Here is a 17406-nt window from a genome sequence, read left to right on the forward strand (position 1 = left end):
CACTACATAAACATGACTAAATAAATACAAAATTATGCATGTCTATATATGCACATGCACACATTCTTCATTACTGCCAAGCAAGCTATATGGATGAGTCCCTGAAGACTGTCAAAATCAGTTTGAAGATTTTAGTAAAGGTAAAAGTCAAGGTTCCCCTCGCATGTATTTGCTAGTCTTTCCCAAATCTAGGGGGGTTTCAGAAACACTCTTTCAAAGCTGAAGAGCCAGCGCTGTCCGAAGATGTCTCCATGGTCATGTGGCCAGCATGACTAAACGCCAAAGGCGCACGGAATGCTGTTACCTTCCCACCAAAGGTGGTCCCTATTTTTCTACTTGCATTTTTTATGTGCTTTCGAACTGCTAGGTTGGCAGAAGCTGGGACAAGTAACGGGAGCTCACCCCGTTACGCAGCACTAGGGATTTGAACCGCTGAACTGCTGACCTTTTGATCGACAAGCTCAGCATCTTTGCCACTGAGCCACCGTGTCCCTTTAAGATTTATTATTGACTGCCTAAAGCTCATTTTATATTCCAGTATTGCACTGATACTCCTCTTACACAAATAAGGATTCATAATGATGCTTTGGGATACGAGGAGCTTAACTAGAATTTGAAAGTAACAATTATTCTCCCTATCCCATGATATGCTTTTTCAGAAACCATAATCCCTTTGAGTATGAAATTTCTGCAGTGTTGATTTGCATTTCTCCACAGATACTTATACAATCTGATTTAGTAAGAAGACTCTTAAAATTCTCTCTCCTAAGCTACCTTTCATCCCCTAAAGATGTGTGCAGCATACAACCCTTGAGATCCACCCAGCCCCTCCAGAAAAAAGCTAGAGATGTTCATGCCACATCTGTATATTCCATTTTGGGGTGGTTGATATGCTATTATGGGCATATTGAAACCTATCATTTATTAAAATAGCTTTAAGCCAGCACCAATATTCTTCCAGAGAATTCTGGAAAGGAGAACGAATAAGCATGCAATTGTTGACTTACTATTGTTGAAATCTAAGAGTTAAAATCTAAAAGTTAAAACGACATTATCTTTAGATGAAGAAAAATGTTTCTTGGATTAGTAGAAAACAATTTTAAATGATCAAAACAGAAGATAATTTAAGTTGTTAAATCCAGACTAGTTTCTTTCTTGGAGTTAATCCTCAATGAAAAGCACATTTCAAATTCTGAAAGTTATAAGTAAGTGAATTACTTCTGACATAATGGAAATGTTAGTTATGTCTTCTACAAACTTCAAACATCAGTTGTGAACTCTTACAAAGACGAATAAAATGTATTTAGCATTTTCATTACTGGTTCACTGTATTAATGTTCAAGATTTGGGCTTAGATCAGGAGGTCACTGTCAGAGGTTTACTACACGCTACCTTCCAAGAAAATACCGTGCTCGTTTTCAAAGACTCTCGGGACAGGAACAGGTGTGAAGAATTCCTCCTGAATTAAATTTTTCTAAGGCGAGACTTGCGGTATAACAAATGAGTGCTGTTTTGGGTCGAGAAAGAAGACTGAGGGCCACTTAAGTGTTTTGTGGAGCTGTTGGGAAGATCCTCCTCATTTCCATCAATTTTCCCTCTCTTTGCAAATAAATTACTTTTTTCTGAATCTGAAAGAAATTTTCAGAAAACACTGGTTTAAGAACTGGGATTTTCTTGTCTACACATCTAATGAAAAAGCTGCCTTAATTAATGCACTGCATAAGCAGTTATACATATGTCATTATGCAGACTCCAGATAGCAGCCTGCCCTTGTTTTCTTCAGTATTCAAAATTTAAAATATGTATGAGTTAATTTTTTAGGACCAAAATATATACCTACCTGGTCTTGATACTTTACTGGCTAGCGATCCTTGGCTTGAAGTCCTAAGTGGAAGTAAGATTGTTTAACCATTCTGTACAAATCTAATATTAAATTTAGTGTGACTTTAATTTAAAAAAAGGATTCTAGGAAAAAATTAATATAAATAAATATTAATATTAATTAATATAAATAAATTGGAGTTGAGTAGAAAGATCTGTATTCTTTTAATGTGTAGTCTTCTCTTAGATATTCACTGATGAGAGATTGTCCTCTTGTTATTTGCTATTTGATTTCAGAAACTGAAATCAAATTACCAGCAGACTGAATTTTGGTGCCTTTTAATCCATTTCACCATGCCTACAGAAATTTCCCAAATGGTATTTTCTACTAATATAAATAAGGTGCCCCTTCGCATTGAACCGTATCACCAAACTAATTGCAATGCTGTATTTAAAATATATAGAGAAGCCACAGTCACTTGAAAGCAGTTGTAGGTACATAGGGTTAATAACTAAATGATGAATTGACCCACTCACTATAAATTATATAACTCTCATCCTGAAAAGTAGTTGTTGTGTTAAACTTGATTAAGCACATACTAAATAAAAACACTACTACACTGCTAACAAAATATTATTTACATTTTCATGGACAATCCAACTCCAGCTGCTTTTTGAATACAAAAATGACAAAAACAGCATCACTTTGCAAACTCATTCCCTTTGAGACATACATGTGACATCATGATAGATTATCAAAGGGGGCAGAACATGGAATGAAGCAAGGTGGCATTATACACATTCAGAAAGTCACAATATATTTTCCTTTTGCTTGTGCACACTTCTTGGAGAAGGAATCATGAGTTTACCCATAGTAGGTAATTAATGTAAGATTGCAGTAAAACCACTGATGGTGTCAAAATTACTTGCTTTGAAATACAACTGCTCAAAAAATAAAGGGAACACAAGCAGAAGACATCCGAGATCTGAATGAATGAAATAGCCTTATTAAATACTTTGTTCGTTACATACAGTAGTTTTGTGTTCCCTTTAGTTGTTTGAGCAGTGTATAAACTACTGTATGTAACGAACAAAGTATTTAATAAGGCTATTTCCTTCATTCAGATCTCGGATGTCTTCTGCTTGTGTTCCCTTTATTTTTTTGAGCAGTATATTATCAACCCAAATCAATCCATTGTAGGATGAAGGCATTTTCATTGAAGGTTAAGGTCTATGATCTAGCACAGGGGTCTCCAACCATGGCAGTTTTAAGCCTGGAGGAGTTCAACTCCCAGAATTCCCCAGCTTGCAGAGCTCTGCTGGCTGGGGAATTCTGGGAGTTGAAGTCCTCCAGGCTTAAAGTTGCCAAAATTGGAAACCCCTGATCTAGCACACTCAGCCAATGCAGGCTAACAGATAGATGTTTTTTGACTTTCCAGTCTAGGGAAAAGACTTGAAACTCTCAAGTCATTCTTGAGAGAGAATCATTGGCCCAAAGTCACCCAGCCAGGTTCAGCCTAAGGCAAGATTGGGACTTAGACCTTCCCATTCCACTCGCTATTGTCTTTCTCTTAAAATCAAAAAAACTATTAAGATGGTCAGCTGTTAAATTTTATTTGCAGGAGTCCAGAGAAGCTTCAGATAAACAGTCCCAAAGGTGCTTTTTCAAGAGGCAACTGAACTTTCTGGTTTTACTTTGAAGACGTTTTGCTTCTCATCCAAGAAGCTTCTTCAGCTTTGAATGTCTTCAAAGAAAAAACAGAAAGTCCATTTGCCTCTTGAAAAAGCGGCAAACCATAACCTGGATGACAGAATCTCCACAGACATTCAGATGAACAGGTTACAATAGGTGCTTCCATGTGCAAACTCCATTCCTTGTGCACTTTTTGCGAGTTTACCTGATACGGCTACCTTCATTAGGTGTTCCTTTTTGCCCCCTCAGCAAAGCCTGAATGTTTGGAACGTCATTTTCAATCCGGGCCGCTGGCCTATAATACAACAGATCGCGGCTTGTCATATCGGAGCGTATGAAATTGGATACAAACTCTTTCTCTGAAATACAAAAGATATAGGGGCACTTTAAAAGGTAAGCTTTGAAACTTACTTTTTTGGCTCAGCAGTGAGCAATCTGCTCATGTTTACATTTCACTCATGTACGCTTTTGTGACTGAGAGTGTGGTGGGTACATGAAAAGGGCTGGTTAAGAGCCACAGCCAGTGTGGCAAATTCTGTTTCCTTCTCTTTGTAGCTCAAGGACGCTTCTTTCATTCTCTTTCAAAATTAGGGAGTATTCCAGACACATGTAATCTAGAGAATTTTCTTAGAAATAATATTTCAGGCTCTTCCTCTGCCTGCACATAATTGTGCTTCAATATGTAGTTTGTCTATTACAGGGGTGTCAAACTCAAGGCCCAGGGGCTGGATCCGGCCTGTGGGGTGCTTAGATCAGGCCTGCAGAGCTGCCATGGAAACAGCGAAGGACTGGCCTGCAGTGCCTCTGCCAGCAAAAACGGAGCTCGGGAGGACTGGGTGTGTCCCTCCGAAGCTCTGTTTTCGCTGGCAGAGGGTTGCAGGAAGCCGTCCCAGCCGAAACAGAGCTCAGGAGCCCATTTTCAATGGCAGAGTGCTCAGGCCACAACAGGTGCACCCAACACAAGTGATGTTGAGCTGGCCACTCTGCCCACCCTGGCCCCCCAAGGTCAAACACAACCCTGATGCGGCCCTCAATGAAATTGAGTTTGATACCCCTGGTCTATTACATCACATCTGTTTCTATATCTAGTTAATATGACTTAAAAGGATGTAAGACTGATAATCATCCTGTCTAAATGAAATAAGTATGCTGATTCTTCTCATTTAGTAGACTGAAAATAAAAGAAACGGCTGCTTTAACAGTCACATTAACTTTAATGAGCCAGCTCATTCAAGCAGCAGTTAGCAGTAAACAACATATTTAGGTTCATGTAAAAGCCTGAAAACTGGTGTGTGTCTTTAAGGAATAGCAAAGCCTTCAAAAGCACTTCTTCCAAATACTTTTCAAAGTGTACTGTGCACTTAAAAGAAGTGTGATAATTGATACAACAAGCAAAACAAAACACATTGTGTGCAACTATAGCGTGCATTCTCTTACCTTTCACACTTGCCTTGGATAACCAACTTTGAATCCCCCCAATGGTATCTGTCTGTAAAATGTCACAGAGTTTTTCTAGGACCTAGAATCAAGATGGTCATATTAGGTAGTAGTTTTGATTGTCTTGTGTATAACGCTACTTATCTTTTTAATCTTCCAGCTCAATGACTGATTTTTAAAAAATCAGACAGTATTGCGAAAAAGATATCAATGTTTTTCTTTTTAGAACTCTATTGATTTTTCCCCCTGACTCAGTTTCTACTGAGCCAGCCAAACATTAGTTGAAATTATATACAAATGCTGTATGTAAAATTTAAAATAATTTAACCTTCATAATGTGTAACACATAACACCACGCTTGCAATATTTCAATTTTCTAAGATTTCCAGATTTCTAAATTGGTAGAAAAAGGCAGGTATTTTGGAGAAGGACATAACAGTAAAAATACAATTTATTTTTACATAGAACCTTAAACAAACTTTAATGTTATCACTGAGAATAGGGAAGACAATGCCTTTGAATTTGGCAAAGATAATACAACATTTTCCTGCACCTAGGCAAAATTGCAAAAGGCAGTTTCTAGTGGATTCTGAATTTTTAAAAACTTATGTGGAGTCTGATGGAAAGAATAGGGACACCCAGCCTGAAAAGATCTAGCTAATCATTTTTTTAAAAATGTGTGTGTGTGTGTGTGTGTGTGTGTGTGTGTGTGTGTGTGTGTGTGCCTTTGAGCCATTTTTTTACTCCTGCAAATTGCCCAGACTAGACCTTGTAGTTTCTTGGCAAAATTTCAGAAGTAGTTTGCCATTGCCTGCTTCCTAAGGCTGAGAGAGAGAGTGACTGATTTTGTATCTAAGGAAGGATTAGATCTCACAAAACTGAAGAAGCTTCTTGAATGAGAAGCGAAACGTCTTCAAGGAAAAACCAGGAAGTCCAGTTGCCTCTTGAAAAAGCACCTTTGGGACAACCATGACCCGGATGACTGCGAATCTCCATAAACATTAGATCTCACAGTTCCTGTTTCTAGCTGGTGTAATCTTTATTCTTTATTGCCATTTAGTAATCATCCACATTTTTGCTACTGAAATATAGTAGCCTCAGAAGGAAAATCCCAACAGTATTGGGTGCTATTGACTAAGTAATACAATATTAATACAGGTGGTTCTTGTTTAACAACCATTCTTTCAATGACTATTTGAACTTGTGACACGGCTCAACAAGTGATACAGATAACAGGTTGACAGGTTTAATAGAGTTGGAAGGGACCTTGCAGGTCATTGAGTCCAACCCCCAGCCCAAGCAGGAGACCGTACATCTGCGTCTACTTAGGATCGAACTCATAACCTCCTGATTGTGAGGCAAGAGCTCCACCTCTAGGCTTGCAACTGGTCCTTGAGGTTTCAGCCATCACAATGCCCTGGTAATTACATGATCGTAATCTAGGCGCTCTACAACTGCCCCAGATTTCTGACTGTAGGAATGTCCCCTCAATCACAGGATTGCCATTTATCCTTGCTGTCTTCCCACAATCAAAGTCAATGGGGAAGGCAGCAGGAAATCAGCAGTCTTCATGTGAAGTTCTCACTTAATGACTTGCATAGATTCACTTAATGAAGACAGTGACTGGGGACTGCCAGAACTGACATCATACTCTATGATCACATCACTTAGTGATGAAATTCCAGACCCAATTCCAGTTGTTAAGCAAAATTACCTGTAACGTTTATGTTTTAATACATATATATGTTTATTTTCTATGATTGTAAAAACTGCCCAGAGTTACCCTGAGGTAAGATGGGCAGCTAATAAAATAAACAAGCAAACAAATCTTAGTTGGATTTTGTGTACCCCTTTGGTTCCATCAGCAAAATTTCTCTGTTTCAGTCTCCCTTGGGATGGGTATCCTTCATTCATGTGGAGTTAAAATTCTTCCAGCATGGCCACTGGTGAGTTTTGGCAGTTTAAATCTATGTAAATGAAGGACACCATGGCTGGGGAAAACTGTCCTGAGAAATGTATGGGTTTTAAAGAAGTTTAAACATTTATCTACATTCAATACCCAATAATTTCATCAACCATCTGCATGTTTTTACTATTAGTTTCAATTAAGTAGCGACAACGCAATCCAAAGAAAAATAAGGTTACTGCAAAATACATCTTGGTATGTTAAGAGGGAAATTACTATATAATCCAGTGTTTCACAGGAATATTCCTTCAATCTTATCTTTTAAACATCATTCTCCTTTGGCCAACATGTTTTAACTTATCTTAACTTATAATATATAGAAGAACCACTTACTGATCGTATCTTACTTTTATTTCTTGATCCAGATAGCTTGGGGTATAATTCATATTTTCCCTGAAGTTTTCTTTATGATGCACTCTCTGAAGAGGGAAAAGATGGAGGTCCTGAGAAGTCCTAGTTTGTGGACGGTCTCCTAAGTATTTTGTCAGAGGTTCATCCTGATGATCAAGCATTATACAAAGAGAGACAGCAAATATAGATGAAAGAAAAAAGAAATGCATCTGCGAATTTGCTATATGTTTGTTCTGGTGTAGTATTGTATGGGGAAAGAGGAATATCTGAGGGGAGATCTTACCAGATTTCAAGCCTATCAGTCAAGCTAGAGAATTTTTCCCTCTTGTTCCATTCTTCCATCCTGGGAAGATGTGGCCTCAACTTCAGAACTACCTGACAGAAATTTGTCTTGGAGACCAAGAAATTACCTCTATGCTCCTTGGTGAAATTAGTCTACTAAACACACCAATTACTAGAGAAGTCTATAAGTACACCCTCATTTCTATGATTATACAATCTCCATAGATACTGGTGTTTGTGTGTGTGTGTATGTACACGCACATTTCTGTGCTTTTGAGTTAGTGTGAACACTTGGTGACTGCTTGGACAAGTCCCTTCAGTTTTCTAAGAAAGATTTCAGAAGTGATTTGCCATTGTTTATTTTCTATACAGTAGGGGCCAAAATTGTGGAAACCTTTTGGGAAAAGTATATTTTCTAAAACTAGCTAATAACACCACATTTTTTTGGAATAATACCATAAAATTATATATCAATCAAAAGATAATTTAATCAAGAATGTAATGCAATAACTTTTATGAAGGATTTGCTATTAGAATAACAGTTACACTATAAAGAAGAAAAATGAAACATGTAGAAAAAACAAGATATACAAAATTATCACCATAGAAAAAACAAGATAATCAAAAATTATCACGTCAGTTATACAAAAAGATATACAAAAATTATCACGTTAGTTGGGTAACCTTTAGCATGAATTATGGCCTTCCAATGTCTTCCCATGGAGTGAACCAAGTCTTTTAGTTCTGCAGCTGTTATAATGTGAAACTAAGATTGACATCTATTAACTGGGATTTATTGCTGGGTCGCTTCTGACTAACAAGTTTCTTTAGTCGGCTCCATAGATTTTCAATTTCCAATTCAATGGGTTAAGGTGTGGGCTATTCCCAGGCCATTCCAGTAGTGGAATATGATAATCTTGAAACTCCAAAAAAAAAAGTGGTGTTATTAACCATCAAACCTCAAAAATACATTTTTCCCAAAAGATTTCCACAATTTTGGCCGCTACTGTAGCTGAGAGACTAACTACCCAAAGGTTACCCAGCTGGTTTCATCCCTAAAGTGGGATTAGAACTCATGTTGTCTGAGTTTCTAGCCCAGGGGTGTCAAACTCAAGGCCCATGGGCCGAATCCGGCCCATGGAGTGCTTAGATCTTGCCCGCGGGGCCACCCTGGAAACAGCGAAAGACTGGCCCGCGATGCCAGCGAAAATGGAGCTCATATATGATATGCCTCCTGTAGCCCTCTGCCAGTGAAAACAGAGCTCGGGCCACCACAGGCGCCCCCGACACAAGTTACACACCCACCCAGCCCCCCAAGGTCAAACACAACCCTGATGCGGCCCTCAGTGAAATCGAGTTTAATACCCCTGTTCTAGCCTAATCAACCATTATACCAAACTGGGCCTCCCACAGTTATTACATCAATGTAATTTTTTAAAAAATCATCTCTTTCCCCAATCATTTCTATAGCATAGAAGCATTGCTGAAATTAGACAATTTGGGTGGGCGGATCATCAGGCACTAATAATTATATTCAACCCAAGACAAGAAGTCCTGATTAGTTTAATTATACAGGTAAACAGTTTCCTGGTAAGCCATTATAATGGAGGCAGAGGACTCTTCACCTTTTTCCTTAAGAGAGGAGTGTTTCTTGCTTGATTTCCCAGCTCTGCACATTCATCTTTAGCAAGATCTGGAATATAATGAAAGTTCCTAAAACACTGGAGTTTAAAAGGATGAACTGCTAATTATTCTCCTATTGAAAAATTCAACAATGTGTTATATTTTTATTAATTTGGGGATTGGGAAATAGATATCCAAATTCAAATGTGCAATATTGTAGTGATAGTAACACATATATGGTAGTGAATACACCTTTTTTGCAAACCATTCACAGTCCTCTGCTATCATTCACCACAACACAAACTAGTTGAAACACAAAGGAAAAGGTGGTAGGCAGGTCCTGTTTTTAAGCTGGCCTTTTAGTTATTATTATTATTTATTTATTTGTCAAGTACGTATTAGATAATATATATATATAAGTATAAGCATGAATTGAATACATAAAATGAATACAAATAAAGGGGACATTAGGACAGGGATGATAGGCATGCTGGTGCTCTTATGCACGCCCCTTACAGACCTCTTAGGAATGGGGTGAGGTCAACAGTAGACCGTCTTAGGTTAAAATTTGGGGGGTTTGGGGAAGAAACAGTCAGGTAGTGCATTCCAGGCATTGACCACTCTGTTGCTGAAGTCATATTTTTTGCAATTGAGTTTGGAGCGGTTCACTTTAAGTTTGTGCCTATTGTGTGCTCGTGTATTGTTGTGGTTGAAGCTGAAATAGTCATTGACAGGCAAGACATTGTAGCAGATAATTTTATGAGCTATGCTTAGGTCATACTGAAGTTGGCATAGTTCTAAATTTTCTAAGCCCAGAATTTCAAGTCTGGTGGCATAAAGTATTTTGTTGCGAGCAGAGGAGTGGAGGACTCTTCTTGTAAAATATTTCTGGACACACTCAATTGTATTAATGTCCGATATGCAGTGCAGGTTCCAGACAGATGAGCTGTATTCAAGAATTGGTCTAGCAAATGTTTTGTATGCTCTGGTTACTAGTATAATATTATCGGAGAAGAAGCTACGCAAGATTAGGTTTACAACTCTTAATGCCTTTTTGGCGAAATTGTTACAGTGGGCTTTGGCACTTAGATCATTAGATATGAGTACTCCAAGGTCCTTGACAGAGTGAGGGTTCTTTGTCTCTTATATATCCTTAGGATCTCCAGTTATAAACCACCAAGGAGTAATAGAGACCTCATTCCACCTAGATCTGATCTAGATACTGGTCAGCCATTCATTTCTCCTGAAAGCATGCAAAAAATTAATACAGATGTCAAAATCTAAGATGAAATAGGAAAAATTCAGATTTTAGCTCAACGACTTTGCAGTCATGCACATTACTTACGTGGAAGAGTTGTTCCGACTACCTCTGGTATCAATGCTGGCAAAGTATTATTGGGAAAATTCTTATCTGCTGCGGTTCCAAGATGCCTGTAAGGCGGGCCGTATGCTGGGCCTGGCATGATGAAATGTCCGTCATTATACTCTCGGTCCCGAACGAAGCAGACAGGCGCATCATTTAATCCTGAGTAAGAAAACGAGCCTTTAATATTTTCTCAGGCAAATAATTGAGTTTGGTACAATGGACAGGCAATCCTTTGGGGCCACTGAGCATATTAGGAATTTTAAGAATATGCTGTGGTTGCTGTCATGTTTGCCTGGAGAGGATGGGCCAACTCACCACAGCCAACTTGCCATGGGACGATTCAACAATTCAATTTAATTATTTACAATAATTTCAAAATGTTTTAATTTTTGTCATTCACATTTCATTTTGTCCCTCTTTTTGCATCCTTTCTTTAAGAGTTCTATTCCACCATTTCTTCTATATTAGTATAACTGTTGACCTGCGATGAGTTGTTCCACCACAAATTGACCACAGTGAGTTGGCCACAATGAGTTGCCTATGGCACGTTATCCTAAACCCTTCATGGATGCTAAATAGTCACGATGCAAACAATAAATTTGTTAAGGATATTGTTGAGTTACACCCGAAGTTGTGGTTTATAAAGCAGAGTACCGTTAGAGTTTTACGCATGGAAACGTTTTGAGAGTAATTGTGAATAACATACAGACAAACTGGGTTTTATAGTATTTTACTTTTAAGGAAAAGCAAAATCATAGTCCTTTAACAATCCAAGTCTTAGCCATATAAAGTGCAATATAAGATCAATCCAGGGATATAAAATCTTCTTACCAGTTTGTAGAAAAATACAAGGAACAATCAGGAACAATATAAAAACAGTTCAATAAATATCAGAAAGCAGTAAATAAATAATCATGATCAAACCATTGACCATAGAGAGATCAAAAAGAGTTACAGCGTAGCAGCCGGTAAAAATGGTGTAGTGTCCACACTCACCATAATTTAGCTCTCCTTAAATACATTGGCTACAGAGCTCAGCCAATCAGGATGTAGAATGACTCAGCACAGTTCTTAAAGCTACATAATACATTCTCATAATACAAACATACAATGTTGGCTTATATATTTCCTGGCCAACCAATTAGGCAATAACCATTTCCTAACAAAATTATTAGAATGCAAACTAGTGAGGTTGCCCCCTGCCACCCCTTCCCATCTCTACTCTTCTAACCTGACTACCATTTTCCTGGAGAATAACAGAAAAACAAACAAACGAAAAAGCTACGAAAAAAGCTACAGAAAAACAAGGCAAGAGAGCTATTATCCATTTTTATTTTCTTACAATGCCTCTGAGAGATATAGGCGGTTCAGAGGTGTCAACAAAGGCAAATTTGGAAAGTTGCATCTTGTTTTGCAAATCTGTAATTACAGTAAAGACCATTTTCAATTCATTTTTTTTTAAAATGTAACTTAAGTAGGGTAAGAGCAGTGGTGAAATCCGAACTGGTTTGCTGGATTTCCTGCTTTCTAGCAAAGCTAAACTGCGCTGCACAGCTGATCGCCCCTGCTGTTCTACTTACCTTCCCAAGCCTCCTTTTGGTACATGCTGCACGCACGCACATGTGGAGTACGCACCAAAAGGAGGCTTGGGAAGGTAAGTAGAACAATGAGGGGGGGATCAGCTGTGACGCACGGTTTAGCTTTGCTAGAAAGCAGGATTTCCTACTTTCTAGCAAAGCTAAACCACACTGCACAGCTGATCTTCGGACATACCGGTTCACAGGAACCGGTAGCATTTCACCCCTGGGTAAGAGGTCTGCCAGTTGCCATGGGCTTTGTGTTGTTGACAAAAAAGTGTAAACACAATGGGAACCTTGTCTTGAATTTTGATTTTAAACAGGCACGTACATATAGTTATGCAACACACGGAGCTGGTTCATACCTAAGTGTTCTTTGCATGACTGTACAATCATATAATTTTGCATGGATAAATCAGCCAGCATAGGTTAATCATCTCAGAGGAATACTTTCTATATTAAATGCTGTTGTTCCAGATGTAAACTCACCCAAACGTATCATTAACTCTGTTGAAGAGTTTCATGTTTGACTTCAGTCAGTGGGAAAACACTGATATCAATCACTTCAGGGACTAATTGTGATCATGATGTAATGCAGGAGTGTCACATTCATGTTGTCATGACGTCGTCATGTGACATATCGGGACTTTTTTCCCCTTCACTAAGCCAGGCGTGGGAGTGGCCAGCACGTGATGCATCTGGCCCGCGGGCCGCGAGTTTGACAGCCCTGATATAAATGCTTCAGCGGCCAACATACTTTTCCATTTATGAATATACACTTATGACAAAATCTCATAAAAGGACAAAGGGTCAGTTTAGTGAACTCCAGTTTGCTGAAATACCCATTTATTGATCCATTAACTGACTAATAGTGATTTGCTGCATCAAACTTAATTTTCATTTCAGAGTTCATGAGTTACTTATTGCTAATGAACCTGGAATGTCAAATATTTCCCAAGTTATGGATCAAAACCAATTATATAAACCCCATGTTATGATTTGTAAATCACAGCTTATGATTGGAGTGAAGATGATCTCAGAGCAGCTAGTAAAAAAAAAAGCATGCTTAAAACAAACCATAGTTTAACAATATCTAGCTTCATTGTTATTAACATCTGCTGTGCTTTCTTAGGCATGTGAATTTTTTTAAAAAATAATTGTCTTTTACATAATTGATTTTTACCATATTGTTATATGCTGCACCATCGGTTTAGTATGAGATGTGTAATAGAAGAGAATAGATTTTTTATTGGCTAAGTGTGATTGGACACACAAGGAATTTGTCTTGGTGCATATGCTCTCAGTGTACATAAAAGAAAAGATACATTCATCAAGAATCATAAGATACAACACTTAATGATAGTCATAGGGTACAAATAAGCAATCAAATCATATTAGGAAACAGTCAATATAAATTGTAAGGATACAAGCAACTAAGTTACAGTCATATAGTCATAAGCAGGAGAAGATGGGTGATGGCAACGATGAGAAGATTAATAGTAGTGCAGACTTAGTAAATAATTTGACAGTGTTGAGGGAATTATTTGTTTAGCAGAGTGATGGCATTTGAGAAAAAACTGTTCTTGTGTCTAGTTGTTCTGGTATGCAGTGCTCTATAGCGTCATTTTGAGGATAGGAGTTGAAACAATTTATGTCCAGGATGTGAGGGGTCTGTAAATATTTTCACAGTCCTCTTTTTGACCCGTGCAGTATACAAGTTCTCAGTGGAAGGCAGGTTGGTAGTAATTGTTTTTTCCATATAACCATATAAAATTAACAAATCCAGTGGTTGAATAAATTCAGACAATTCAAGAAAACATAAATGGGAATGGAGTTATGATACAATTAGCCACACGGGATGTGGGGCACAAAGGAGCCTTACCTTTAATGTGACATACATTTTTGGGATGTGGGGAGTGTCGACAAACAAAATAAGTTCCTCCTCTTTGAAAGGGCTCATTTGAACTTTGCCTGGCGGTTCCTTTGTAGCTCAGTTGAAGCTCAGGCTGTTGTCGGAAATTGATATTCATCTTAAGGCTGGGCTTTTGTCCATGCAGTTATTCATGGGGCAAGGAGTAGCTACAGCATCTTCTCGATGGAACTTTCATGCTGGACACAGAGAGCAATAAAGAATCATATATATCAAACTAATAAACATTCATATGCCTCAAGGTATCATAATAGTATGGGATGGAGGTTGATAAAACCAACTAACCAAAACCAAAACATCCTAAGCAAACCAAAAGACTCAGCAACCCCAGAAGCAAAAACAGGAGTCATCTCCAACATACAATGTAAGGACTGTAACAACCAGTGGTGGGTTGCCCCCGGTTCAGACCAGTTCGCAAGAACCGATAGTAAAACTGGCGGGAGGCCCCACCCACCGCCCTGGATGTTGTCATCAGCGATCTGCACATGCGCAGAAGCAAGGTGCACGCGCGAGTGAAGCGAGCACGCTCATGCAATCCCATTGCGAACTGGTAGTAAAGTTAAGTAGAACCCACCCCTGGTAACAACCACTATGTAGGACAAACAGGCAGAAGACTGAAAGAACACATCCATGAAGACTAACTAGCAGTCAGAAGATATGAAGAAAATTCTTTAATTTCACAACATCTAGAGAAATTTAACCATAGTTTCAATGGGGAAAATGTGAGAATCCTAGACCAGGCTAAGTCCAAAAATGCCAGGGAATTCACGACTTTTTTCCCCCTTCGCTAAACCGGGTGTGGCCGTGGCCAATGCGTGGCAGCCCTGCTCTACAGCTTTGCATACCAGAGGGATCCACCGTGTCTAAATCCACCCCCATAGCTATCTTCACTGTACTTAAACGTCAAGCTGAAACAATATTGGAAATCAGCAGTCCTTACCAAACTATATAATATAAGCAAAATACCTTTCATATATCTACGGAATGTGGGGCTTAGGAAGTCTCTCTTACTCTACTGCTTCTTGCACTTCTTCAGTCGAGTCAAATGGTTTTCTTTTCTGATTTTGAACTGTTCTTCTCCGAAGAGGCAAAGCAATTTTTGCAATACATTTACGCCCTTGTCTCAAGCAATTGGATAAGCTTTTCAACCTATATTTTGCTTTCTTTGTTCTTGACTTCCCTTAACAACAGTAGAGACACAATAGCTTTGGACTGGAACCCAAGAATTTTTTTAACCCCAGCATTCTGTGCACATCACTTCTTTTATGACATCTTGCTACCATATACAGACATAAGTAATCCCATGGTTTCTTGTACACTGTACTGTAAGCAGAAAATGTGGTAAAATGCAGGGCTTACTCCTGGAAGCATAAATTATTTATTCAGTTCATCAGCTTCACTTAACAATAAAATAGATGCCAAAAATAAAGCTGCCAGAACCCTTTTCCAAATAAGGAGTGAAGTTGATGATAGGATGATCATCAAGTGAAAATCCCGACTTGCTAAATTATGAGTATTCATAATTTTATATAGCCTTGTACTAAGAATTATTCAAACTCACTTCCATGGATCTCATATGGAACTTGGGACTCCCCAGGAAGTTGTCAGCAAGTTAGATAGAGATCACAATTTCCTTTTAACCTTGTCCAGATTAGCAGAGAGAAAACTGGAAGGCCCTCATAATTTACTCTGGGCTTTGTTCCTCATTCTGCTTTTCCAAACAGAACCCTGCCACTTTTCTTAGGTCTGATACACCTGGGGTTAGAGATCATATAAATTCATTAATCACCTTGGGGTCATGGCACTGCAATGTTTGAGGACCCATCCATCTTTGATCTTTACATGTTCTTCCTTATCTGAGAATTCCCAGAAGATGTCACAAATCTCTTCTTGCCTCATCTAAAATTCAAAGAAAAATTCATTTAGCATCTCTTTGCAGGGGTAAAGAAAATTCCATTGCTTGGTGTAGGAAACCCATGGCGATGCTGTAAGCCAGTCTACCACTAGATGGTGCAATTTCATATTTTGCAAATATTCCAGAGATGACCTGGTCATCATTTTTGAATCAGTGACAGTGCATTTTTCATCAAACGCTGCAATCAATTCTCTGCCAATTCTCCACAGTTTTCGCTGTAAAAACTTACTTGGTCCCAGCTGATGTAGGAGGATACATTAGTGCTATATATTATCATATAAAATCAGAGACATCACCCTGCCAACAAAAGTGTGTGTCGTCAAGGCTATGGTTTTCCCAGTTGCAATGTATGGCTGCGAACGTTGGACCATAAGAAAGGATGAGCACCAAAAAATTGAGATCTTTGAACTATGGTGCTGGAGAAGACTCCTGCGAGTCCCTTGGACTGCAAGGCATTCAAACTAGTCAGTCCTAAAGGAGATCAACCCGGACTGCTCTTTAGAAGGCCAGATCCTGAAGATGAAACTCAAATACTTTGGCCACCTAATGAGAAGGAAAGACTCACTGGAGAAGAGCCTAATGCTGAGAAAGATTGAGGGCAAAAGAAGAAGGGGACGACAGAGAATGAGGTGGCTGGATGGAGTCACTGAAGCAGTAGGCGTGAGCTTAAATGGTTTCCAGAGGATGGTAGAGGACAGGAAGGCCTGGAGAAACATTGTCCATGGGATGGTGATGGGTCAGACACGACTTTGCAACTAACAACAACAAATTCCAGTAGAATCTTAATCTCATAGCAAAGTCCTCATATGCAAAACTGATTTAACTTGCCCATGGATTTCCTTTTATCTACCCAGCAAGTTTGTTTTTCAGCTAATACTGTGTGCCCAATAAACAAACACATACACTCTATATATTCAACACTCACAAAGACCTTATTATTACAAGATCAGAGTTCCGCAATATTCTATATCCTGCATGAAAGATCCCAATGTATTGCCATGGATATGCTTGCTTCTAACTGGACTGATAACCGTGTATTAAACATGAAGCCTGCCCAGATCAGGTTATTCAAGAATGCACCCTGGTAACACTGGATATATTTCAAGATAAAGGTGTGTTGAGTTGTTAATCTATTAACAATTCTACCTAGGTTTTGGTTGGGAGAAACTTTTGAAAAGCTTCTTTCATATGGACAGATGTGCGAGAGGTTCTTGCATAGCAAAATAGATTTTGTTTCCTTGACTTTTGAATGCAACATTCTCAGCTCATTAGCCTTTTACCATTGACCAGGTGGGCTGCAATATACCCGTAGTTGGTTTTGCTGCTGTCATGAATTAATGCTACCTAAGCTGTGTCAATGAGTTCTTTTATACCTAAATTGTTTTTTCAATGCTATTCTTTCCCAATCTTGTTTTGGAGGAATAGCTGGACTAAATCAGGCAATG

General features: G+C 38.6%; 1 protein-coding gene across 1 annotated transcript; it reads right to left on the reverse strand.

Moving 5' to 3' along the window:
* Nucleotides 1-1464: 1464 nt before the first annotated feature.
* CUNH4orf17 (chromosome unknown C4orf17 homolog) lies at nucleotides 1465-14146 on the reverse strand. The gene is made up of 8 exons (XM_070948491.1): nucleotides 13999-14146; nucleotides 10519-10698; nucleotides 9176-9243; nucleotides 7265-7414; nucleotides 4952-5033; nucleotides 3720-3873; nucleotides 1841-1884; nucleotides 1465-1628 (listed from the first exon to the last, which is right to left on the reverse strand). Exons 1-8 carry the CDS (start codon nucleotides 14144-14146, stop codon nucleotides 1465-1467), a joined length of 990 nt encoding a protein of 329 aa, XP_070804592.1.
* Between the last annotated feature and the right edge of the window lie 3260 nt (nucleotides 14147-17406).

This window comes from Pituophis catenifer, unplaced genomic scaffold (genome assembly GCF_029215685.1).
Source record: "Pituophis catenifer annectens isolate HBS135680 unplaced genomic scaffold, rPitCat1.0.hap2 SCAF_8, whole genome shotgun sequence".
NCBI classification, from domain to species: Eukaryota; Metazoa; Chordata; class Lepidosauria; order Squamata; family Colubridae; genus Pituophis; species Pituophis catenifer.

Excerpts from the sequence above, each read along its gene's own strand:
- CUNH4orf17 (XM_070948491.1), bottom strand. The coding sequence starts at position 14,146 with ATGAATATCAATTTCCGACAACAGCCTGAGCTTCAACTGAGCTACAAA. Across the intron at positions 3,874-4,951 it reads ATCCAAGGCAAGTGTGAAAG|AGAAAGAGTTTGTATCCAAT; the intron begins GTAAGAGAATGC and ends TTTGTATTTCAG. Across the intron at positions 1,629-1,840 it reads CAGTAAAGTATCAAGACCAG|ATTCAGAAAAAAGTAATTTA; the intron begins GTAGGTATATAT and ends AATTTCTTTCAG.